The following is a 25433-nucleotide window of genomic DNA, read 5'->3' as shown; positions in this document are numbered from 1 at the left end:
GAGCTTCATCATCACTGCAGAACTGGAGGCAGCAGAGGTTCCTCATCGGCCATTACAATTTTCATCACAATCCGATTCCACTTCAATCAGATCATTCTCTGCTTCTCCATACCATTTTGGAACAGTTTCTTCTAAGTTTGGATCATCAAATCATACTCTTTTTGGTGGAAAACCTAGCCCCCATTATAAAAAAAACATTAACAAAGATCTGTGATCAAAATGACAGAAACTTAAATTCAAATGCTGCTACAGAAAACACCAAATAACTTATGCAAGCACGATGCTGCATACACTCTTATTGGTGGGAAAACAAAAGCTATTTGCAACCGGAATGGTCCATTTCTAAAAAATAGGGGTGTTCCAAACATATTGGAAAACTGTTGCGGTCACTATGACCGCAGGTCTGTGGTTATGGATTAAGACTGTTAGCAGTAAGAAAAAAAAGTCTAAAGTTGGTTTATTTGATCAAAGTTAAAATACATATGATGTATTCTCTGGTACTTCTTAGTAGACTTGCTGACATCAGGACTGAAATGATGGTGATTTATGGATTTGTTTATAGAAAAGGGATGGGATATGAGAAGAAGACATTATGCACTGTATTTTAAAAGAAGATAATAAGTTACTAAAATTGTTTATACTTTTGATGAAGGTGGGAAGACACTTCTTTGTGTATTTCCTTTATTTCTCTTTACTATATATTTACATTTCTTTTCTATTACTTTTGTTTTCTACTTTCATTTTATTCTATTTTTTTGTTTATATTAGTTTTTAACTGTTGTAATTATACTGTTTCTAATGATGTGTTTTTTGTGGAATGCTACTGTGGCTATATCTGTACTATATCTTACCCAATAAATGGAAATAAGAATAAAGATTTTATATACTGATATATTGTGTTGTTTATTTAAAAACTGCTGAAAACTATGCTTGTTTATGCTGTTTCAAATTTTAATCAAAATACACATTGTGCACAACAAAAGACTGTTATATCATCATGGAGAAATGCAATGGGAGGGAGAAGCAAGAGCTTATCTGGGGCAATAGAAAGATAAGTAAGTGTGGGTGGTTGCTGGAGTCTATATAAAATTGACTGCAACATCTATCAGAATGAAGAGTTAGAGCTGCCTCATCTTTCCACAGGATAAGCCAGCCAGCCAGCCAGGATGCCCCCTCAGTCAGGAGTCAGTGCGGGAAAGTCAGAGAGTCAGCCAGGGGTCCCCAGGCTTTTCACCTGGGAGGAAGTGGGGCTCTGCACAGGCAAGGGAGATTTCAAGGAAAAGAGATGGCTGGTCATCAACCGAAAAGTTTATGATGTTAGTCAGTTCTATTTGCGGCATCCAGGTGGGCCTCGTCTCATCAAACATTATTCTGGACAAGATGCTACGGTGAGTCCTTGCTGAGGGGAAAGACAGCCATGGAAAGACCTGAAGGCTACACAAAACACTCACTTTGCATGCACACATTCCAGATTGAGGTTGTGTCTCCACTAGCAGAATGAGGGGGAAAGTATCCATTTTATCTGAAGCCACAAGAATTTTCTGATATTATAGAATACAGTAGTCCTTGTTTTACAACTATTTGTTTACAATGGTTCTGAAAAAAGTGACTACAATCAGTCCTCACATTTATGACTATTGCAGAATCTCCATGGTCACATGAACAAAATTGGGTGCTTGGCAACTGGCATATATTTATGTTCTCGTTTTGATAACATACATATTAACTTGGCATTTATTTATGATAGTTACAGTGTCCTGAGGTCATGTGATCACCATTTGCAACCTTCCCAGCTGGCTTTCAACAAGCAATGTCAATGGGGGAATTTGGGTTTGCTTAATGACCATGTGATTCACTTAACTGAAGTTATTTGCTTAACAACTCTTCTCCCACCTCCCAAATGGGCATGACTCAACCAACTTAACCATTTTACTTTGCAACAGAAATTCTGGTCCCAATTGTGATTGTTATTTGAGGCTATCTGTAGTTGTTTTGGGTTGGACAGCCCAGTGCTTTGATGTAAGGAAGCTCCAGGTGGAGGCTGTATCACTTGGCAATTTTGTAGTAACAAGTGACAAAATCTGACCAAAATTTAGAAGCATCATTGGAAAGATGACATGGTGGGGATATGATAGCTGATCCCCAGACATACAAGTTGTTGTAATTTGCAGGCTTCCTTTTTTTCCAGTTTTGCATCAATGTTTGCCTGCAGTTAAGTTGTTTAACTTTATTGACTTCTAGACAATATGAACAAAATGCACCTTAGGTTTGAAGGCGTTTGTGCAAAAGCATGGGCCCAGCTTATATTTTGCCTAAGCAAAATTCAGTCAGGAAGACTTTCTCAGTGGAAAATATATGAGTAATATTGATAGAGAAGTGTGACCTCTATCAAGTATTGCAGGATTTTAGCTTTTTTTTTGCTTTTTTTTTTTGTGTAAATGCAGTGGAGACTTCTATGAGTGTACACAATACAATCATTTATATACTCGGAATTTATTTATAAGAAATATTTCTTTTTTTGTGGTTTCTCACTTTTATTTATTTACTGCAATATATTGCCCTCATGGATCACAAATTTCAATGATTTACAAAAAAGAAAATTTCTTTTTTTATATAAATTTTATTTTGTTTGTACAAACTTCACATCTTTGCAACACATTACATTTTTTTACCTTTCTGTTGTATCTGTTTTATCTATATCAATAAATCTTTTTTAACTATGACTTCATATATTTGTGCATTTACATTATTCCATACATTTTTTCATTCTATATATAATATTCTATATGTTCTATGTATAGCAGTTTTTACTACATTTATGTCATTTTGTAAAGTATATAATATATTAAATCTTTTATAACTATGACTATATATTTGTGCATTTACATTATTTCATACATTTTTTTCATTCTATATGTAATATTCTATATATTCTATGTGTAACAGTTTTTACTACATTTACGTCATTTTGTGTAATATTTATTTGCTATACTCTATCTCTTCTCAATCTTTTAATCCTTTTCTGGTTTTGTAGTTGTCTATTGTTTTGCTGATCTTTCTTCCTTTCTTTTTTACTTTCCTGCTTTTCCCCTCCTTTCCTCTAGCCAATTGTACAATAAATCCCATATGAAGTAGTATTCAGATTCTTCTTTCTCTTTTAGTTCTTTCGTGAGCCTATCCATCTCTGCACATTCCAATATTTTTTTAATTACATTTTCTTCTGTTGGTATATAATTATTTTTCCAGTTTTGTGCTAATATAATTCTCGCTGCCATAACGATGTGTAAAATTAAGTATTTAATTTTTTCCCCCATAATTTCCTTTTATAATCCCTAACAAAAATAATTCAGGTTTTAGTGCAATTTGATGTGTAGTAATCTCCTCTAGCCAATCTTTTATTTTTTTCTAATACTTTTGTGCAGCTGTGCACGTTCATAAGAAATATTTCAATTCAATGTTTAAATAAAGCAGTTTGAAGTAATCACATAATAGCAATAGGAGTTTATATACTACAGTTGGAGGGCTGAACTGTAGCTAACTTCATCAGATGTCTTTATTAAAGCCTTCTGAGGTAGCTTGAACCTCTCGATATATGTAGGTTTACTAGTTTCCAAGTAAGTTTAGAATCTGTAGCCTCTATTGTATACATCTAATTTTTAATATATTCTTATTAATATAATACAGAAAAAAAACCAACAAAACAATAACTAACAAGATATGAAAAAAGAGAAAACTATATACAAGAAATATAAGATTAGCCATAAACATAAGACCTCCACCATAGCTGAACGCTGATATCTGAATCTTACACAAATCAAATAGGTTAATCCCCTATATTAAACTTTAAAGCCCTCTGTGTTTATGTTTTTTATGTTTTATTGAACATTTATATGCCGCCCTTTTCCCTGAGGGGACTCAGGGCGGCTTACAACAATAGGGGAAGGGAGTGCAAGACAAGACTTAAGTAAGAAAAGAAACGTGAGTAAAAAAAAAAAAAAAAAAAAAAATTGACCATAAAAACACAACATTCACTCAACATTCGGGCAGGGTGAGAATAAATCCTATCCCCAGGCCTGACGGGATAGCCAGATCTTGAGGGCTGTGCGGAAGGCCTGGACTGTGGTGAGGGTACGGATCTCCACGGGGAGGGTGTTCCATAGCGTCGGAGCTGCAACTGAGAAGGCTCTCCTCTGCATAGTCGCCAGTCGGCACTGACTGGCGGATGGAATTCGGAGGAGGCCTACCCTGTGCGATCTGATGGGACGCAGGGAGGTAATTGGCAGAAGGCGGTCTCTCAGATAGCCAGATCCACTACCATGGAGCGCTTTATAGGTGGTAAGTAGGACCTTGAAGTGCACCCGACGATCAACAGGTAGCCAGCGCAGCTCACGGAGGATCGGTGTTATATGGGCGAACCGTGGTGCGCCCATGATCACTCGCGCGGCCGCGTTCTGGACTAGCTGAAGTCGTCGGATGCTCTTCAAGGGCAGCCCCATGTAGAGCACATTGCAGTATTCCAGCCTAGAGATCACAAGGGCTCGAGTGACTGTTGTGAAAGCCTCCCGGTTCAGGTAGGGCCGCAACTGGCGCACCAGGCGAACCTGGGTAAATGCCCCCCTGGTCACAGCTGACAGATGGTGGTCAAAACTCAGCTGTGGATCCAGGAGGACTCCCAAGTTGCGGACCCTGTCTGAGGGGTATAAATTTTGCCCCCCCAGCCTGATTGATGGAACGTTAGCCGAATTTTTGGGAGGAAAACACAACAGCCACTCGGTCTTTTCCGGGTTGAGCACCAGTTTGTTAGCTCTCATCCAGTCTTTAACAGCCTCAAGGCCCCGGTTCATCACGTCCACCGCTTCATTGAGTTGGCACGGGGCGGACAGATACAACTGTGTATCGTCCGCGTATTGATGGTACTTAATCCCGTGCCTCCGAATGATCTCGCCCAGCGGTTTCATGTAAATGTTAAATAGCAGGGGGGACAGAACCGAGCCCTGCGGCACCCCACAGGTTAGGGGCCTCGGGGACGATCTCTCCCTCCCCACCAACACCGACTGCGACCTGTCCGAGAGGTAGGATGAGAACCACTGTAAAACAGTGCCGCCCACCCCCACCTCCTGCAGTCGTCGCAGAAGGATACCATGGTCGATGGTATCGAAAGCCGCTGAGAGGTCAAGGAGAACCAGGATGGACGCATAGCCTCCATCTCTGGCTCTCCAGAGATCATCGGTCAATGCGACCAAAGCGGTTTCAGTGCTGTAACCGGGCCTGAAGCCAGACTGGAAGGGGTCAAGATAGTTAGCTTCCTCCAAGGTACGCTGAAGCTGTAAGGCCACCACCTTCTCGACAACCTTCCCCACAAAGGGGAGGTTGGAGACTGGACGATAGTTGTTAAGAACTGCTGGATCCAAGGACGGTTTCTTCAGGAGGGGCCTCACCACCGCCGCCTTAAGCGCGGTGGGGAGGTGTCCCTCCCGAAGAGAGGCGGTAACAACCGCCTGGATCCAGCCTCGTGTCACCTCTCTGCTGTTGGCAGTCAGCCAAGAGGGACACGGGTCCAGTATACAGGTGGAGGAACTCACAGCTCGCATAGCCTTGTCCACATCCCCGGAGGCAACATCCTGAAACTCAACCCAGAGATGGTCTACCAAGTCGTTCCCCTGTGTCTCGACTGGATCTGCGAGGGTGGAGTCCAGTTCCGATCGAAACCGAGCAACTTTGTCCGCCAAGAACTGACCATACTCCTCAGCCTTACCCTGCAGGGGGTTCCCCGTCTCCCTCCTATTTAGGAGGGAGCGGGTTATCCTAAACAGGGCGGCTGGGCGGGACTCGGCGGACGCTACCAAGGAGGCAATGTGTGATCTTTTGGCGGTTCTCAATGCCCAAATGTACTCCTTGGTGCAAGCTGTCAACAGTGCTCGGTTCGATACGGACCTATCGGACCTCCACAGGTGCTCTAGGCGTCTCCTCCGGCGCTTTATCTCACGGAGCTCCTCGGTGAACCAAGGCGGTCTCCGCGAGCCGCTGACCCGGAGGGGCCGTAGTGGCGCAATTCGGTCCAGAGACTCTGATGCTGCCGAGTGCCAGGCCGCAGCAAGAGTCTCCGCCGAACTGTGGGCGAGAGCATCTGGAATGACCCCAAGCTCCGTCTGGAACCTAGCAGGGTCCATCAGTCGCCTGGGGCGGAACCACCTGGTCGGTTCCTCCTCCCTACGGTGGGGGTTTGGCCTCCGGAAGTCTAGCCTCAGTAGGTAGTGGTCTGACCACGACAGGGGAATGATCTCATTTCCCCTCAGACCAAGATCATAACTCCACTGCTCCGAGAGGAATACGAGGTCGAGTGTGTGCCCCGCTGAGTGGGTAGGGCCTTGAATTACCTGGGTCAGGCCCATGGCTGTCATGGAAGCCATGAACTCCTGCGCTCCGTCAGAGTGTTCACCGAGCGAAGGCAGATTGAAGTCCCCCAGAACCATTAGTCTAGGGAACTCAATTGCTAGCTCGGCTACTGACTCGAGGAGCGCAGGGAGGGCTGCTGCAACGCAGTTGGGAGGCAGGTACGTTAGCAGCAAACCCGCTTGACCCTTGAGGTCCAACTTCACTAGTAGGGACTCACACCCGGCAAGCTCCGGAGCAGGGATCCTACGAGGAGCTAAAGACTCCCGGACTACAATAGCCACACCGCCACCCCTTCCCTGGGCTCTCGGCTGATGAAGCACCTGAAACCCGTCTGGGCACAGCTCTACGAGGGGGACTCCTCCCTCTGTGCCCAGCCATGTCTCAGTAATACATGCCAGGTCTGCCCCCTCGTCTACAATCAAGTCCCGGACGAGGGGAGCCTTATGAATGACAGACCTGGCATTTAGCGACAGCAGCCTGAGACCAGGGTCCTGATTGCTCACGCCATCTGACCTTGGAGTGGGACTCATAGGGCCGGAAGGAGGGATCTCTGCAATATAGCGAACCCTCCTTCCCCGGTAATGGCCAGCCCTAAAGTCCCCGCCGTATCTGCCCCTCCCTGTTATGACCGCAATGCTCCGACTCTCCCCCGTGGGTATAATTCCCCCGACCACCCCAATGGCCCCCGCTTGCCCCGCCAGGTCCTCCGAATCAGGCATACTCAAACACTCACACAAACAGTCCCCACAATATAATTAAAACACAAAAAAATACAGCAATAATAATACTAAAAGTGGGTCTTTCATACTAACACATTCAATCCCACGCACTCAACATACCCGTTTAAAATTGCGCAACACAGAGTGTAAAATTATGAGTTCCAGAAGAGCCAGTCTCCCTTCCTCCAGTTCCAGAGAGATCTGAGGCCAAAGTCCAAGGTCCGTATTTTGTAAAATAGTTGTAGATGGAGGGGGGGCAAAGCGCAAGCCCCAGGTATCAACAAGCACCAGCTTTGCGATCTCACACCCTCCAAGTCCAGATAAAGCATGGCATAATAAACAATAGCGGTCCATAGGAGATAAAAAGGTAGTATGCAGGGGGGTATCTTATCCTCCCCCTCTCCTAAAGTCCTGGAAAGGCCGGAGTCTGGGTGTCTAAAGTCTGCGAATGGCTGGAACCAGTTAAAAGGGGGAAGGGGGGGGTGCCAGCTTAGTGCCCATTATTATATTTAACTCACAGTGAACAGCCCATTATTATATTTAACTCACAGAAACTCAACAAATGACTTCCAGCCTCATAAGTGTACTCAAACCATTGTTTCTAATCAGCAGAATGAATTTTGCCATCTCTGCCAATTCCGTTGGTTTCAAAATCAATTTTTCACTATTGATATTCTTTTTTCTTTCCAATATTTAGCATATGCAATCTTTGCAGCTGTTATCATATGAAAACAAATAAGGTTACAAAATGTTTGTCTGTCAATTTATCCATAATACCTGGAAAAAAGGCTTTAGATTTGATTATGTTTGCATTTTAAGCATTTTTTGCATAACCATCATATTGATCCAATATCATTTAGCATGTTTACAAGGCCACCATGTGATAACATTGTATATTTTATAATACAGTTTCATTTATTTCATAATACAATAGTTTATAGACCCAGAATATATCTATAAGAATTATTTTGACTAGACTTCTGGATGGGCATGGTCTGAGAGGAGTTGTTGTTCCTTGGCTGCGTTAAGATGTCTAAACAGCATCCATCAACTGTTTGACAGTTTGATTACCACTTCCCTGGGCATAGGAGGAGGAGGCGAGCAAGCTGTGTTTTGGCAGAGTTCCATTTACCCCCCCCCCCCCAAGAACATAAATCTGGAGGTGGAAGGACGGAGCCGCCTGGTAACATAGTGAATCTCCACATCAAGGACTTCTTCTGCCTTTTTTGCAGAACAAAGGCATACGACCACCCTCAGCTCAAGGATTGATTTATTACTGATTCCAACTCGGGTAGACCTGATACTGGAGAACTTCTAATTGTATGTATTAAGTCTTTAACTCCATTTTTTAAAGAATCCCTTCTGACTTCTGAATTCCTTGCTAGAAATACACAGAAAATGGCGCCGAACAGCTTTGTAGGAGGGGTCAGGCTCTGAAGCCACAGATTTCTACGGAGCTCAGAACACTGAAAGATCACTAAATCAGTAGTGATTTATTACTAACTTAAATAGTAATTACTAGACAAGCGGTTTGCCTGGATTTAGTAATTGGGTGGAGAAGATTAAATGTGGAATGGCTTCTAAACAGCAAAAGATTGCCTCAAAGAGCACTGGTAATTCACCTGCTCCCGGAACTAAATTACAGTCACTACTCCCCCCCAATCCCTTCCTACCCCTGTAGGAGAGCCTTTGACCTGAGAAATACTGCAAAAAGATCTAAGCGTGGCCTTAGCTGAGGCCTTAAAAAATCATGCTGCTGCGATGGAAATTAAAATAAAGGAAGAGATATCTGCTGCTCATAAGGAATTATCGGAAGAACTTATGAATTCGGTCCAGATTCGGAATCAACAAATTAGAGACAATATTTTAGAGGCTTTTAAGTGCCTATCTGGTTATGTATCTGGAATTGAAGATAAATTGGAAGCTCTTAGTGATTCCAATATTAATCTGGTAACAAAAAATGGATGTGGTTGAACAAAAAGTTGGTGATGCAGATAATGAAATTCTAATGCTGCAGTATAGACAGATGGAATTTGCCTTAAGGACAAGAGGCCTCAAAGAGAAAAATCAATTTGAAGCAGATTTTCTCAGAAGCCTTTGATCAATTGATGGGACGGTCAGGAGGGAATTTTGATTGGCAGATTGATAAGATATATCATGTTAATTCCTGGCTCACCAGACAAAAGCAACTCCCAAGAGACATTGTGGTGTATTTTGCTACGAGAGATATGAGGAATTTGATAATGCAAGAGTCTTACAAAACTAAGCTTCAAATTGGGGTCAGGAGGTGACTATTTTGAAGGAAATACCACCCAAAATGTTGAGATCAAGGAAAGACTATGCATTCTTAGTCGATGAGCTCAAAAATTTCCAGCTACAGTTCAGATGGGAGGCCCCAGCCAGGCTAGCAGTTACTTACCAGGGGCAAAGATATCATCTTAACTCAGTATGGAAGGCTCAAGATTTTTATAATAATATACTGAAGGCTGGACATCCCCCCCTCCAGGACCCAGAGAAAGAGAACAACAAGGACAGGATAGACAGCAAGTTACGCAAGGATCACCAAGGCTGGACCAACTTCCTCTCTCAGAACTAGAAGGAGCGAAGGAGCAAAGACAAACTCTCATGATTATCAGGCGAATGGAACAAGAGTTAAAAAAGCAACAAACTTTACAACAAACACACGCTACCATCCAAGAATTCACAGGTTTTAGCTCAAAGCAGTGGGTGGAGCCAGGCCGAAAGCCAAATTACAGGATTTTGAGATGGCTCTTAAAAAGCTTCAGGGAGCTAAAGATGACAATTAAGTTTTTAACCTGGAATGTTAATGGTTTAAACTCCCCACAGAAAAGGAAGAAAATAAATCATTATTTGAAACAATTTAAGAATGATATAATTTGCCTGCAAGAGACTCATATTAGTTCAACTGACCAGAAATATTTGATTAATACAAGACTTGGACAACACTTTGTAGCTTCTGCTCCTGAGAAGAAAAATGGTATAGTTATTTACTTAAGAAAGGACATGAAAGCTGAATTAATTGAAGCAGACTCCCAAAGAAGATATATTGCAATAGAACTGGTATTAGAAGGGAAAAAGATACTTCTAATGGGAATATATGCTCCCAATCAACATCAAGATAAATTTTATAAAACGCTCCATACTAAGTTAGTACATTGGGACTATGGATCTTGCATATTATTGGGTGACTGGAACGGTGTTATGGATACCAAGAAAGACAAGAAGGGTCTCCGGCAAAATATCCAAATGCGAGCAAAATTACCCAAGTCCTTTTTCGATATGATGGATGATTTTGAACTGAGAGACATGTGGCGAGAAAGGAACACAGAAGAATATGACTTTATATTTTTTTCCGATAGACATCAATCCTTTTCTAAGATTGACTTTATACTAACAATCAATGATTTGCTTTCTAGGGTAAAGAAGACAAAGATATGCTCCAGAGCTTTATCTGATCATAATCCAGTTTGGATGGAGCTGGAATTTGGGATCCAAGCAAGAAGGACTTGGAGATTGAATGAAAACTTATTTAGATATGAGAAAAATATTAATGAATGTAAAAAATTGTTAAGATAATATTTTGTTTTTAATATGAATAAGGGTACATCTATGGAAATGGTTTGGGACGCAAGTAAAGGGTATATGTGAGGAGTTCTAATAAATTTAAATAGGTTACATAGACATAAGAGCCAAGGTGGCGCAGTGGTTAAATGCAGCACTGCAGGCTACTGCTAGATCAGCAGGTCAGCGGTTCAAATCTCACGGGCTCAGGGTTGACTCAGCCTTTCATCCTTCCGAGGTGGGTAAAATGAGGACCCAGATTGTTGGGGGCAATATGCTGACTCTCTGTAAACCGCTTAGAGAGGCCTGAAAGGCCTATGAAGCGGTATATAAGTCTACTGCTATTGCTATAAACAGGAGGAAAAAAGAATCGAACTAGAGGAAGAAATCAGGAAGAGAGAACAGTAGTTAATACTAAAACCAGGAGATAAGAAGATTAAAGAAGCAATTACCTTATTAAGAGAGCAATTTAATATGCTGATGTCAGACCAGGTGGCTACTAACTTGCTATACGCAAAACATAACACTTTTTGTAATGCAAATAAATCTGGTAGATGGCTAGCATATCTGATTAGGAAGAAACAGAAATCTCGCAATATATCAAAATTACATTATAAAGGGAAGGAAGTGTATCAACAGAATGAGATTCAAAAGATTTTTTGTGAATTTTTCACAGGATTGTACATGAATGACAAAATACAAGGTTTAGATATAGATAGATACCTGGATAAAGAAAAAATACCCATAGTTAAAGATGAGAAGAGGGAAAGATTGAACCAACCAATAACTTTGGGGAAATTCTCCAGGTAATTAAACAGCTAAAGGTAGGGAAAGCACCGGGTACAGACAGCCTGACATCGGCTTATTACAAAAATTTACAATTAGAAATGGTATAACCTCTTAAGGAAATATTTAATAAGATCCAAATGGAAGGGAAGGTACCCCCATCTTGGAAGACAGTTTTCATATCCTTGCTACCAAAAGAGGATCAAGATCTTAGTCAACCAAAAAATTACAGACCTATATCATTACTTAACATAGATTATAAAATTTTTACTAAAATACTAGTAATTTAGTTCCGGGAGCAGTGAAAATGAATATTCTACCTACATTTTTATTTCTTTTTCAAATGATACCAATACTTTAAAAAGATGCAAATTTGCTAGAGTGGCAGAAGGGCATTTATAAATTTGTATGGGCAGGGAAGAAGCTGAGAATAAAACTAAAAATAATGCAAGATGTGCGTGAGAGAGGAGGTTTGAAATTACCAAATTTAAAACTATATTATGAAGCAGTAGTTTTATCGGTAAATAGTGACTGGATTAATTTAACAGATGATAGAATACTTAATATCGAAGGGCATGATTTGGTATATGGTTGGCATGCTTACTTGCTATATGACAAAAAGGTAGATAAGAACTTTAAAAGTCATATTTTAAGGAATGCTCTACTGTGGGTCTGGAAAAAATATCAATACAAACTAAATGATAAGATACCCATGTGGGCAATTTCTAGACAAGCAATAGAAAACATAAATATAGTACAAAAACAGGATGTAATTACATACAGACAACTTCTTACCTTAGAAAGAGATGTATTACAATTAAAGCCCTTGAATGTACTAAAAGAGGAAAAGGCAATTCAAACATGGTTTCAGTATGGGCAGTTACAGGCCAGATGGAAAAAAGATCAAAAAATTGGTTTTATGCAAGACGAGGATAATTTACTAAAACAAATTAGAGATCAAAGTCCAATGCATATAAAGAGACTATATAATGCATTAATAGAAATGGATTCCGAAACAGAATTAGTTAAAGATTGTATGATAAAGTGGGCACAAAATTTTGAAGAACCAATAATGTTGGATACATGGGAAATATCTGTAAGGACTTTCAATCTTAGAAGCATCTGCAGCAGGTGAAAAAGGATAACACTTTCTACAGATATTCTGTCACTTCTAGACATAACTGATAAATAACTGATATTCTGCCCTCAAGTTAACCTCTGACTGAAGGTTCTTTTTAAATTAAGCCATCTATTATGGGACATCCAGGCAGTGATGGCATACTTGAGACCAAAACCAGCACTGAAATGATCAAAACTTCTACCTTGCCATTAAATCATAATGCTTCTGGCTATATGAAAGAGAATTATACTGAATGGAAGAATCCATATGCAGTCACTCTATGAATGTGAATATCTTCTTCAAGGATGAATCCTCCGCCAGTAACATTAATTACAGAAACATCAGAGTAATGCAATTCATATGAAGCAAAGCACATAATAGCAATAGGAGTTTATATGCTACAGTTGAACAATTGAGCTGGATTTATGTGCATGGAATGTGGCAAGGTTGTGGGGGGGAGATAATGGGAAATGAAAGGAGAAACTTGGGAATTAGCAGATGAGGGTTACTTGGGAACCAGGTTACATAATCATGATGGGTTAAAAACTCCACTATTTTTGTTAAGGCCTTCTGAAACCTCTTGATATATGTAAGTTCAGCTGTCTCACATTTTATTTTGCTAGTGAAGGTTTTTGTGTGTCAGTATTTCAGTAGGTCCTCTCTGGGAATCAGTCTGGCTCTATTGATCTCACTGAGTAGGAGTTTAGCCTCCTGAATGCCTGGTTTAACTCCACCAGTTGCGCGTATCTCTGTCTAGTGGGTCAAAACAAATTTACTTATAACATAAAGCCTGGATGTCCCAAAGGTGCTTTTTCAGGGACCAGACCAGAACTGAGGAAGCTTTTTGGATGAGAAGCAAAATGACTTCAAGGGAGAAAAAAGTCCAATTGCCTTTTCAAAAAGCACCTTTGGGGCCACTATGACATGGATGACTGAGAATCTTCATAGACATAAAGCCTGTACATACACTATGCATTTAATGGTATATTCTAGATGGAAACTGGAAGCATGTAGGTATGCATGGAGACTTATAAGCTTTCTGGTGTTTATGTGTCTTATATGTATTTGTGTATCCATCATAGCATGTTATCAGAAAAGTGGACTTGTTCTTGGATACATATTGGCTTAGGTCAGAGGTGGCTTCCTACTGGTTCGGACTAGTTCGGCCAAACTGGTATTGGTATGCCAGCCTGGGTCGCCAGAACTGGCAGCGACCTAGGCCTGCCATGCCTCTGAACTGGTTCCCCAGTCGGCATGTCATGGTTTTTTTTGCAATTTTTTAAGGTTCTGTGCATGCACAGACCTATTTATAGGCAATTGCGCATGCACACGCACCAAACCAGAAGTAATGCTGGCAGTAACCCACCCCTGGCTTGAATTATTGGAATTATTACTGGATTGAAGTATTGGAAGTCTTGAAGCTTTGATGGTATTTAATAAAGGATTGTTTTCATGGGTACAGATTTTGAAAATGTTGTCAATAAATTTCATATAAAGAAAGGTTTTGAAAAGAATTGAGAAGATTTAAAATCTTCCATGAACATGTTGGCATATTGAGAACCGTGTATATGCACATAGGTGTGCCATTGTTGTGCACATATATTTGTTGCCAATGTAACATTGTTTGGTGGGAAACTGAGCTATATTGTCATTGGCTATTGTTTTCTTGATATTTTGAAATCCATGTTTGTGACAGATGTTGTATATGGTGCCTTAGCATCCATGGTAGCTGAATGTGTTTTCAGGGATATTGCCAGTGAATTTCAAATTTGTTATGAAGTGGTCACTCTTGTATAGGTGGGACGGAAGCATTGGTAGCATAAAGTTCCTGAAACATAATCTTTCAGATGAAATGTTTCCAGTGCTTGAAACATGGGACAGAATTGCCTGTTTATGTATTTTGAGAAGAAGGTAGAAGATGCCTGATCAGGGTTACTGCAGGTTCTGAATATAGATTGAATCTTGTATGTCCTTGGGAAATTCTTTCATGTGATTGTGCAATTGTTTCTGATATCTCAGTTTGGTATCTGAGGTCAGAAGTTGGTACAACGTTGAAACATTGCCTTTAGCTTTGTTAATTTAATCACGCTCAGAATGGCAACTGCTCTTCTTTTGTTATCTTGTTCAATTACAAAATAATTGCTGTTTTGAAGGCCTTTGATGGCATCCCTGCTGATATTGTTACATATGGGCAATCAGTAGATGATTGTGGCTCTGATTGTGGCTCTGAGCCAACACTCCAGAAGATAGGCTAAAGATACAGAAGGATCTTGACAAACTTGAACATTGGGCACTATCTAATAAAATGAAATGTAGTAGATTTCATAGTATGTAGTAGTGTAGTATGTAGTAAATGTTGAGCAAGATCTTTCCAGTGGCCATTCAGAGAGGCAGGGTGAATCATGGCAAAGCCAGGAGAGAATCAGACCCAATATTGTAAGGGAGGAAAGTCTCTATCTCTTCCATCCTACAAACCAAAATAAGATTATATCAGCCCTCAAAATGAGTCATTGTTAGGAGCTGGTTTTCTCCAAAGCTTGTTGGGGGAAAATCACCTTTAGTCCCTATGGAGAGATCCTCAGGAAATTTCATCTTTTCACAAAAGAAACGCCACAGTTGGTTTTAAGATGGGTGAGTATACAAATGTCATAAATCAATACATTTTCCTTTATACACCTGCTTTCTTTCTGAATTTCTTAGGATGCCTTTACAGCTTTCCACAAGGATGAGGATCTGGTAAAAAAACACTTGAATTCCCTGTTAATTGGAGAACTAACACCGGATCAACCTAGCTGTGAACCCACCAAAAACGTGAGTATTCCCCAGCATTATCTTTAAACTTAAAGTGTGTCCATATGTGTCTGTCTCTGAGAGGGAATAAAATCAATATTCATACAGGAAAAATCCTGTAATACAATGAGAACATGGGTTAGACAGAACACATCTGCAAGTAGCTGCATTGAAAATTCCCTTAGCGATTTGTTTAGAGTTCTATCTCTTGCAGTACTAATTTCTGCCTGAACAACAACAAGCTATTTCTCTTCTGATAAATTAAACAATTTAAATGAAGAAACTCCTCCAAAATTAGCATTTGAATATCAAAGAAAATGTGCTTACCACAAACTCTAGTTCTGGCACTGAATACAAACTTCTAGGATGAAATGTATTCAGCAGTATTTTGAAGCTGGAATGTATGGAGGAGAAATAAATAAATATTAGCCCTGTGTGACCTATTAGCCTTTAATTTAGCAGCTGATTAGAATTGATGCATCTTGATAGGGCTGAAAATTTGCCAATTTTATATCAGATAAGTCCAAGCACATCAGGGCAACAATGACTTTATATGCAGAATTCCCTTTGTAGGACTAGAACCTTTATTGTTTTAGATAATTAAGACTTATTCTTTGTTTTATTTATTTACTCAATTTATACTTTACTTGTCTAATAAAGTTGAATGCACAAGGAAGTTTAAATCTGAAAATGTATTTGCAAGCATATGTATAGATATATGTTTATGTGTGTGTTAAATATGGCTCTGCATGATTGTTTAGGAGTAAAAAAGAATCATTTTACATTTTCACAAGTCAAACCATGTTCTGAGAATGTATAGCATTGAAGAATGACTAGTTTGTGGTAAGAACAGATGTTTATTATACATTTTAAATATGAGCTAAAACTCCTTTCTTAAACAGAGCAGCTTGACGTATGTCAAAAAATTGCAGTGAGCCTCATTCACCTTGTGATAATTGCTCATTCATCTTGTGCTAATTAGTGCATCTTCACTAATTTCTTTAAACTACCCCTTATACAATATTTGTTCTTGCTAACGTGAAGATAAGGAGGCAGCAGAAAGTATTTTTCAGATGTATCTGCTGAGTCATTGACTGAGATACAAATAAACAGCTAGATATAACTTTATTGCCTTTGTGATTTCATGGAAAGGTGAAAATGCAGCAGCTATTGTACATGCATGGGAAACCAGTTATTGGGGACATAATTACCTGGCATCATTTCTCATAGGAAATTCTGGTACATGATTTTCATGAATTACGGACGACAGTGAAGAAGATGGGACTCTTGAAGTCCAGTGTTCCTTTTTTTGCTTTCATATTTCTGCATGCCTTCTTGCTGGACGTGGCATCCTGGTTCACCATCTGGTACTTTGGAAAATCTTGGTTGCCTTTCCTTATTGCAGTAGCAATGTTCACTGTTGCACAGGTAACTTTTTGTGTTGCGGAGTATAACAGAGTAGTAGAACAGTCTTCAGCACACTTAATTTAGTAGTGTAGTAATATTCACCACAGGTAATCTATTAATGAGTTTCTATCTCTGACCATACAGACCAATTCCCATTGGCTCCATTCATTCAAAGTAAAGAGGGGAAGTCTCATTGTTAACAAAGTTTGTGGGCAGAAATATGCTTCGGCTACCATGGGGAAAGTCGGCAAATAGAATTCCCTCCTGTGTGATACATCTACACCAGTGGTGGGATTCATTTTTTTTTCTACCAGTTCTGTGGGCATGGCTTGGTAGGTGTGACTTGGTGGGTGTGGCAGGGGAAGGATACTGCAAAATCCCCATTTCCTCCCAATCAGCTGGGACTTGGGAGGCAGAGAATAGATGGGGGCAGGGCCAGTCAAAAGTGGTATTTACCGGTTCTCTGAACTACTCAAAATTTCTGCTACCAGTTTTCCTGAACTGGTCAGAACCTGCTAAAACCACCTCTGATCTATACCACACTAAATATTACAGTGCAGCTATTGGGAGATCTTTTTGTATAACTTCAACCTGCCTCACTGCTACAGATTGTAAAAGCTAACAACTATGCAGTGGGGCCAACTACCCCAACATTTATCATAAATGGAGGTCTTACTCTCTTGGAAATGGTTGCATTCATGCTAAAAATTTGAGGATCACATTCTGTTCATATGGCTGGAGCCTGAAATCAATACAGCAGCCCTGTGGGAGCTGATGGGAATTTATTTATTTTACTTTACTTATTTGTTAAACTTTTATGCTGCCCATCTCCCCTACAAGATGACTTTGGACAGAATGTTGCTCCCACCCTGTTCCCATTATGTTAAAAATTTTCATTTAAATGTGTAGTTGTCTTTGAAATGCAAAGCATTCTGCAAGACATGGCCTTACTGAGGAGTATAACTGTTCCTTCTTAAACTTCTAGCAATCAATAATGCTTAGGATAAATGTACTTACATTTCCATTTAACTTTGTTAACATTGGTACATAAACAACTGTTATTGCATTATAAATGTAAGTACTTCCCAAATGAATGCTTAAACAAAGCAACCAGGTCTTAGAAACCAAGATCTTGTTTGGGGGGGGGGGGGGGATCATATATTGGTGTTGCTTCTTGCTTTCCAGAACCAATATGGTTTTCTTCAGTAGGATGAGGATGCTTATATTTCCTTTGCCAATGTCATTATAGCTTCTACTGTGCTTGCCAATTTACCGTAAATTCTTCTCAAATAGATATTTGAGAATATGGTAGCTTATGCTGAGCAATGAGTCCTTAAAAACGGAAAACTTGGCCAAAGAAAAGTCTCATGCAATTCATGTTCTTCTTGCTTTCTAGATCCAATATGGTTTCTTTCAACATGATCTTGGACATGTTTCCGTCTTCCAGAAGCCTAAATGGAACAGATTGGCTCATATTTTTGTGATGGGAATCCTTAAGGTAAGAGTTTAAAACTGAAAGTGGGTTTTCTCAAATCAACTTTGTTGGAGTTAAATTGTTATTGGTCACCCAGAATTGTTAGGAGTGCATACATGTTTAATTCATTACTATGGTTGGTCACACAATCAGTCAGATGTTTAGGACTTGATGGTGTTAAAGATATTGTCACAGGATGTAAGGTGTTCCAAGTAAAGCTGCCTTTTGCAATTGATTGATTTTGTCAAGGATGATGGTGTTCAAATAGTGCTCTAGATGTTTTGGGACTGCATCAAAGGTGCCTGGTACTATTGACACTATTTTTGTTTTCTTTTACCACAATCATTCTCATTTTATTTGCAGGTCTTTGTATTGGGTAATTTCCCCCAAGTTCTTTCTCTTCTCTTCTGCTATTTCAAGGTACTGCAATCTCCACGGTTCAGATTTCTTTTTCTTTCTTTGGACAGTTGCTAAGTCTGAGATGTTATATGGCAGGTGTTTCTCTATTTGAATTCTAAAGTCCCAGAACGCTTTAGCTTCTTAATTTTCTATTACTTTTTCTGTTTCATGGTTCCACTAGTTGCTTTCCATTGCAAGCAAATGGTATTTCTTGTAAATATTCCAATGCACCATTGTTGCTATGTTTTCAGACTGTTCTCTATAGTCAGTCTGTGCAGTCTTCTTGTTGTAGATAACTAAGTGGTCTACTGTTTCTTCAGGTTTTTTTTTTTTTTTTTTTTTGCAGACAGTGGTTGTACTCTGTTGCTGTCTTCTCAATTCTCTCTTCGTATGTATTTGTTCTTAAGGTTTGGTGCAACCAAACTTAGCCATTTTATCTGTTTCTTCAACTTTCATGCTCTTGGAATTTCTAGGGCTTGTTGTCTGCTTTGGCTGCTAGGGTTGTGTGTGTGTGTGTGTGTACTGGCCATTAATACTTCATTTTGCCTCTTTTCTGCTCTTCGCTTGGTCTTTCTTGTAGGCCAGTTTGATCTCTCTGGTACTCAATAAGCCTAGACAGTATACTTGCATCCTCTTTACTAGACTTCAGTTATTCTTCCAATGGCTTTTCTTCTTCTTCAACTATCTACTATACTTGCAATACCCCATGCCCTTCGTAGGTAGAATCTGTCAGCTTTGCTATGTGGATGAAGGGCATGTTTCATTGTTATTATTTTTCTGACCTTCCTATTTTTGTGGTTGGATCCAGTCCATCATTGTTATTATAATTATCTGTTCATTATAATGTGACGTCACAATTGTCAGCTTTTTAGCTAGTGTGGGCTTTCATAAGCATCAAGTTCTTCCCAAGGACCTAGGATATCATAATGTATTGGAAATATGTGGATCCAAGCAGTGTGACCTTTTACAATTGTCAGATGGAAATATTGTCAATGTGCATATTTTCTAAGTGCCATCCAAATTTCACAATATTTTCACATGCTCATTTGCAACTACTTTTTCAATTGTATTATATGCCACCAGTTTTTCATTACTGGCACATGATAATTTTTACAGCTGTTCCAGTGAATCATTTTGGCAACTGTGTGGTTTTTAAAAATATATATATTTATTATATATATACATATATACATACATACATACACACACACACACATATCCATATTGTGTGTAAACAGAGTTGGTTCTGAATACCATTCATATTACTCCAATTCACAATAACAGTATTGGTAATCTCTATCACATTTATCAAATTTATATAATCCTCATTAAACATACATAAAAGGAGAATGTCTAACATCATCTCTTCTCCTCGTTTGTGCCTGAATTCTTATCCATTTTTCATACTAATCCAATTCACAATAACAATATTAGTAATCTCTATCACAGTTATCAAATTTAGGTAATTATCATTATATTGTTCAAACATACATAAACAAAAATGCATAACTTCTCATTTTTGTCTCTATCTTCATCTATATCTTTCTTGTTCACTCTAAACATTTCTATATTACATATGAACAAATTTAACTAGATATCATTTATATTGATTCAATTCTCATTAACATTGTTAATAATCTCTATCACATTAATCAAATAGTAATTCTCATTATATTATTTAAACGTACATAAAAGAAAAATGCCTAACACAGGTAAAAAAATTATGTTCTACTATTTCCCCTAGCTAATTTTATTTCTAACTCCTTAGCTTACACTCAGGCTACTTTAATATTTAAAGGGCAATTTTTCTATCATCTCTTCTTTATTGCTTCAATTTTTATCCATTTTTTAATTTGCCTCCCGCACTTTTCATCTTTATCTCTATTATCATCTATCTCTTTTTTGTTCAATCTAAACTTTCCTCCCAGTACAATCTTGTGTTGCCAATTTTCCCAGTTATCTGCCCATGTCCCAATCTCCTTATCAAAGGTATCTTCCTGTCTCTCCAATTGTTGATTCATCTGTTTTATTTTCTTCCGTCTTTCTTCCTTGGTCAGGTGATTTGTACTTTTTGCTCCAGTCCTTGATTTATTTGTTGATGTGACCAATCCATCTATTCTTTCCACTCCTTTTGCTTATCATTTATTTGGTCCTCCTCTTCGCGGGAACTTCAGGGTGAGCCATTACCGGGGAAGGAGGGTTCCCTACGTCAGAGGGATCCCTCCTTCCGACCCTGTTAGTTCCACTCCAAGGCCAGATGGCGTGAGTAGTCAGGACCCTGGTCTCAGGTTGTTGTTGCTAAATGCCAGGTCTGTGGTTCACAAGGCTCCCCTCGTCCAGGACCTAATTTCAGACGAGGGGACAGACCTGGCATGTATTACTGAAACCGGGCTGGGCCCGGAGGGAGGAGTCCCCCTCACTGAAATGTGCCCAGAGGGTTTTCAGGTGCTTCATCAACCGCGACCTCAGAAAAGGGATGGGGGAGTGGCCATTGTTATTCAAAAGTCTTTAGTTCCTCGTAGGATCCCTGCTCTGGAGCTTGTCGGGTGTGAGTCCTTGCTGGTGAAGATGGACCTTGCGGGTCAGGTGGGCTTGTTGTTAACGTACCTGCCTCCCAACAGCGTGACGACAGCCCTCCCCTCGCTCCTCGAGTCAGTAGCTGAGCTGGCAGTTGAGTTCCCCAGACTTATGATACTGGGGGACTTCAATATGCCTTCGCTTGGCGAACACTCTGATGGAGTGCAGGAGATCATGGCTTCCATGACAGCCATGGGCTTGACCCAAGTAATTCAGGGCCCGACTCACTCAGCGGGTCACACACTCGACCTCGTATTTCTCTTGGAGCAGTGGAGTTGTGATCTTGGTTTGAGGGGTAGTGAGATCTTGCCCCTGTCATGGTCGGACCACTTCCTACTGAGGCTCGACTTTCAGAGACCAATCCCCCGCTGTAGGGAGGAGGAACCGATTAGGTGGTTCCACCCCAGGCGTCTTATGGATCCTCAGGGTTTCCAGACGGCGCTTGGTGTTGTGCCTGATACTCTCACCCGCAGTCCAGTGGAGACTTTAGTTGCTGCTCGGAACTCAGCAGCATCTGAGGCTCTCCACTGGATTGCGCCTTTACAGCCGATCCGCAGCAGTGGATCCAGGAGGGCTCCTTGGTTTACTGAGGACCTCCGGGAGATGAAGCACCAAAAGAGACGCCTAGAACGCTGCTGGAGGTCCAGTAAATCCGAGTCAGACCGAGCACTATTAAAAGCTTGCATCGGAGCATACCTTTTGGCAATACGGACAGCTAAGAACACCTATACTGCCGCTCTGATAGCGTCCGCTGAGTCGCGCCCTGCCGCCTTGTTTAGGGTAACCCGCTCCCTCCTGAATGGGAGGGTTGTGGATAATCCTTTACGAGGTAGAGCGGAGGAGTATATGCAGTTCCTCGCAGACAAAGTTGCTCGGCTTCGGATGGACCTGGACTCCAATTGCGCAGAGCCAGCCGGGGTACCGGGGACTGACTTTCAACTTGTTACTCCTGATGAAGTAGACAAGGCCATGGGAGCGGTGAGTGCCACCACGTGTCCACTGGACCCGTGCCCCTCCTGGCTGGTCATGAACAGCAAGGAGGTGACACGGGGCTGGATCCAGGCCTCCCCTCGGGAGGGCTTCTTTCCTCCGCCATTGAAGACAGCAGTGGTGAGACCCCTCCTGAAGAAGCCATCTCTGGATCCAGCCATTTTGAATAACTACCGTCCAGTCTCCAACCTCCCCTTTGTTGGGAAGGTTGTTGAGAAAGTGATAGCCTTTCAGCTCCGACGGTCCTTGGATGAAGCCGATTATCTGGATCCCTTTTAGTCTGGATTCAGACCTGGCTTCAGCACGGAAATCGCTTTGGTCGCACTGACCGATGATCTCTGGAGAGCCAGGGATGGAGGTCATGCCTCCATCCTAGTGCTTCTTGACCTCTCAGCAGCCTTCGATACCATCGACCATGGTATCCTTCTGCGACGGTTACGAGAGGTGGGGGTGGGAGGCACCGTTCTTCGGTGGTTCTCCTCCTACCTCTCGGACAAGTCGCAGTCGGTGTTGGTCGGGGGGCAGAGGTCGAACCCTAGGCCCCTGAAATATGGGGTCCCACAGGGTTCGGTCCTGTCCCCCCTCCTGTTTAACATCTACATGAAGCCATTGGGTGAGATCATCCGGCGGCACGAGATAAAATACCATCAGTACGTGGACGATACCCAGTTGTATCTGTCCGCCCCGTGCCAACTCAATGAAGCGGTTGACGTGATGTGCCAGTGCCTGGAGGCTGTCAGGGTCTGGATGGGGGTTAACAAGCTTGCGCTCAATCCAGACAAGACCGAGTGGCTGTTGTGTTTCCCTCCCAAAAATTTGGCTAGTACTCCATCACTCAGGCTGGGGGCTGAAATTTTACGCCCCTCAGACAGGGTTCGCAATTTGGGAGTCCTCTTGGACCCACAGCTGACCTTAGAACATCATTTGTCGGCTGTGACCAGGGGGGGCATTTGCTCAGGTTCGCACCAATTGCGTCCCTACCTGAACCGGGAGGCACTCACAACAGTCACTCATGCCCTCGTGACCTCAAGACTGGACTACTGCAATGCGCTCTACATGGGGCAGCCCTTGAAGAGCATTCGGAGACTTCAGCTCGTCCAGAATGCAGCCGCGTGAGCGATTGTGGGTGCACCTTTGTACACCTATGTTACACCTATCCTCCGCAAGCTGCACTGGTTACTGATTGGTCTCCGGATACGCTTCAAGGTGCTAGTCGTCACTTATAAAGCCCTTCATGGTATTGGACCTGGGTACTTGAGAGATCGCCTGCTTCCAATTACCTCCCAAAGACCCATTAGATCACACAGATTAGGCCTCCTCCGGGTTCCGTCTACTAGCCAATGTCATCTGGCCACTACCCAGGGGAGGGCCTTCTCTGTGGCAGCTCCGGCCCTTTGGAACGAGCTCCCTGCAGAGATTCGGACCCTCACCTTTCTCCAGGCCTTCCAAAAAGCCGTTAAAACCTGGCTGTGTCGGCAGGCCTGGGGTCGATGGGTTCCCTTCCCCTCTCGAATTGTGTGGCTGTTGGTTGTTTTAAATGCCTTGTACTTTTTGTAGTTTTTTTTTTGTGTTTTTCCCTTTCTCCTCCTTGGGTTTGTGCGCCACCCTGAGTCCCGCCGGGAATAGGGCGGCATATAAATAAAATGAACCTCGAACCTTGAACCTTCATTGAGCTGTTGCTTCATTTGCTGATTTTTCTGATCCATATTTTTTCCCTGTTCATGTTCCATTTGTTGACTTAAATAGTCCACTACATCCAATCTTTCTGTTGCTTCCACCAGTTCATGGGCAGTTTGGTTTTTGTTCCTTGTTCTTTGCAAAATGCTTTCCACTTTCTGATCCATACCATTGACTAAATTCATAATATCTTGGAATAACAAAGTCATCTCATTAAGAAATTCTCTCATTTCCACAGCTCTTCCTTCAACTCCAGTCATAATAGTGATACAAGTGGAATAAACAATCATGCCTCAATTGAATTCAGAGAGTCCCAAATCCTAGAGAAGAGCTCCCCTCTCAAATGTCCATACTGTCTTTTTTCCAGCAGATATTTGCTTCACTCAATCTCTATTTCGTTCAAAACAAGGTAAATTGTTTAAATGGACACATTCCAGCATTTACTCAATACTCTGATAGTCCAAGATATTTTCCAAGTTCTTTAAGTCTACTCTACTCTGGTTTTGGTCTTTTATTGTAGCTTCCCTTTTATAAAATTTATTTCTTATTTCTGCTTCTGGTAAGCATAAAATAATAAACAGTTAAAAATCACAACCACCAAATGCAAGTATTTTCTCCTCTGTAAGTTTCCAGGAGTCACTTTTTCTTTCATCACTAGATGGCACTCTCAACTTACTTTTCAGCATAAATTGGTTTTAAAATATTTTCTTCCAGTCCTTTAAACAGTTATATTTTTAAAGTCTCTTCTCTAGGATTCCCCCACCCCTTGGGGTAATTTGTAAAGGAAAAAAAAATCTTACTCAGCAACACAGTCTCTGTTCACTGCTCTCTTCGCTTCTGCAATGTCTTAGGTATTCTGGCTGTCACCAACTTCATGGCAGCCATTTTGATTGCTGTCGCTCCTCTTCTTTGGATGGGGGGATTTTCCAAGTCAGGGAGGAGAGATGTAGCTCTGTACTGTAAATCATTTGATGATTTTTCACTTCTGGCCTCAATTGCATTAATTCAAATAGTCTTAAACAGTCAAAATCCAGCCTTCAGTTTCTTTTTTTTAAATGTTCCAGTTGATAAGCCATTGCTAGGTTTTATCTTTAGCCACCTTTCCCTCAATCTTTTGTAGTAATTAACCACGTAATACTTTTCCTTGCCAGCATTACATTTTGTCTTTATTATACTAGCTTGATATTCATGTTTTGTTTCCTGTACTCTCTATATAAGTTCCAATTTTTAACTTGCATCAATGCTTGTTCTTTGCTATCTTTTACATAACCAGCCATTACATAGTTTTCATCTTTGACAATTGTTTTTACTTGAAATAAACTTCTGCTTCCATTTCTGCAGGACAGATATAATATATATACTACGGGGGTATAATGCATAGTGAATAGTAACAGTTTTCTTGTTTTTCAAGCCCAACTGTGCAGTTCAGCTTACATCCAATTAATTCCAGTAGTGTATTGTATCACAGGGATGGCCCAGGTATCGATCGTTTTGATGGTGTTTTCACCATTCAATT

General features: G+C 41.0%; 1 protein-coding gene across 1 annotated transcript in view; it reads left to right on the top strand.

Annotated features, from left to right (window-relative positions):
• Positions 1-1166: 1166 nt before the first annotated feature.
• LOC116510602 (acyl-CoA (8-3)-desaturase-like) overlaps positions 1167-25433 on the top strand; it is a 36430-nt gene continuing 12163 nt past the window's right edge. Inside the window, exons 1-4 of the mRNA XM_032220215.1 lie at positions 1167-1388; positions 15304-15414; positions 16624-16821; positions 18197-18298. Coding sequence (XP_032076106.1) covers positions 1167-1388; positions 15304-15414; positions 16624-16821; positions 18197-18298 — 633 coding nt within the window. The remainder of the gene's footprint in view (positions 1389-15303; positions 15415-16623; positions 16822-18196; positions 18299-25433) is intronic.

Source organism: Thamnophis elegans, chromosome 1, assembly GCF_009769535.1.
Source record: "Thamnophis elegans isolate rThaEle1 chromosome 1, rThaEle1.pri, whole genome shotgun sequence".
Taxonomy (NCBI): Eukaryota; Metazoa; Chordata; class Lepidosauria; order Squamata; family Colubridae; genus Thamnophis; species Thamnophis elegans.
The sequence above is the reverse complement of the archived record's forward strand: the minus strand, read 5'-3'. Positions and strand labels throughout refer to the sequence as shown.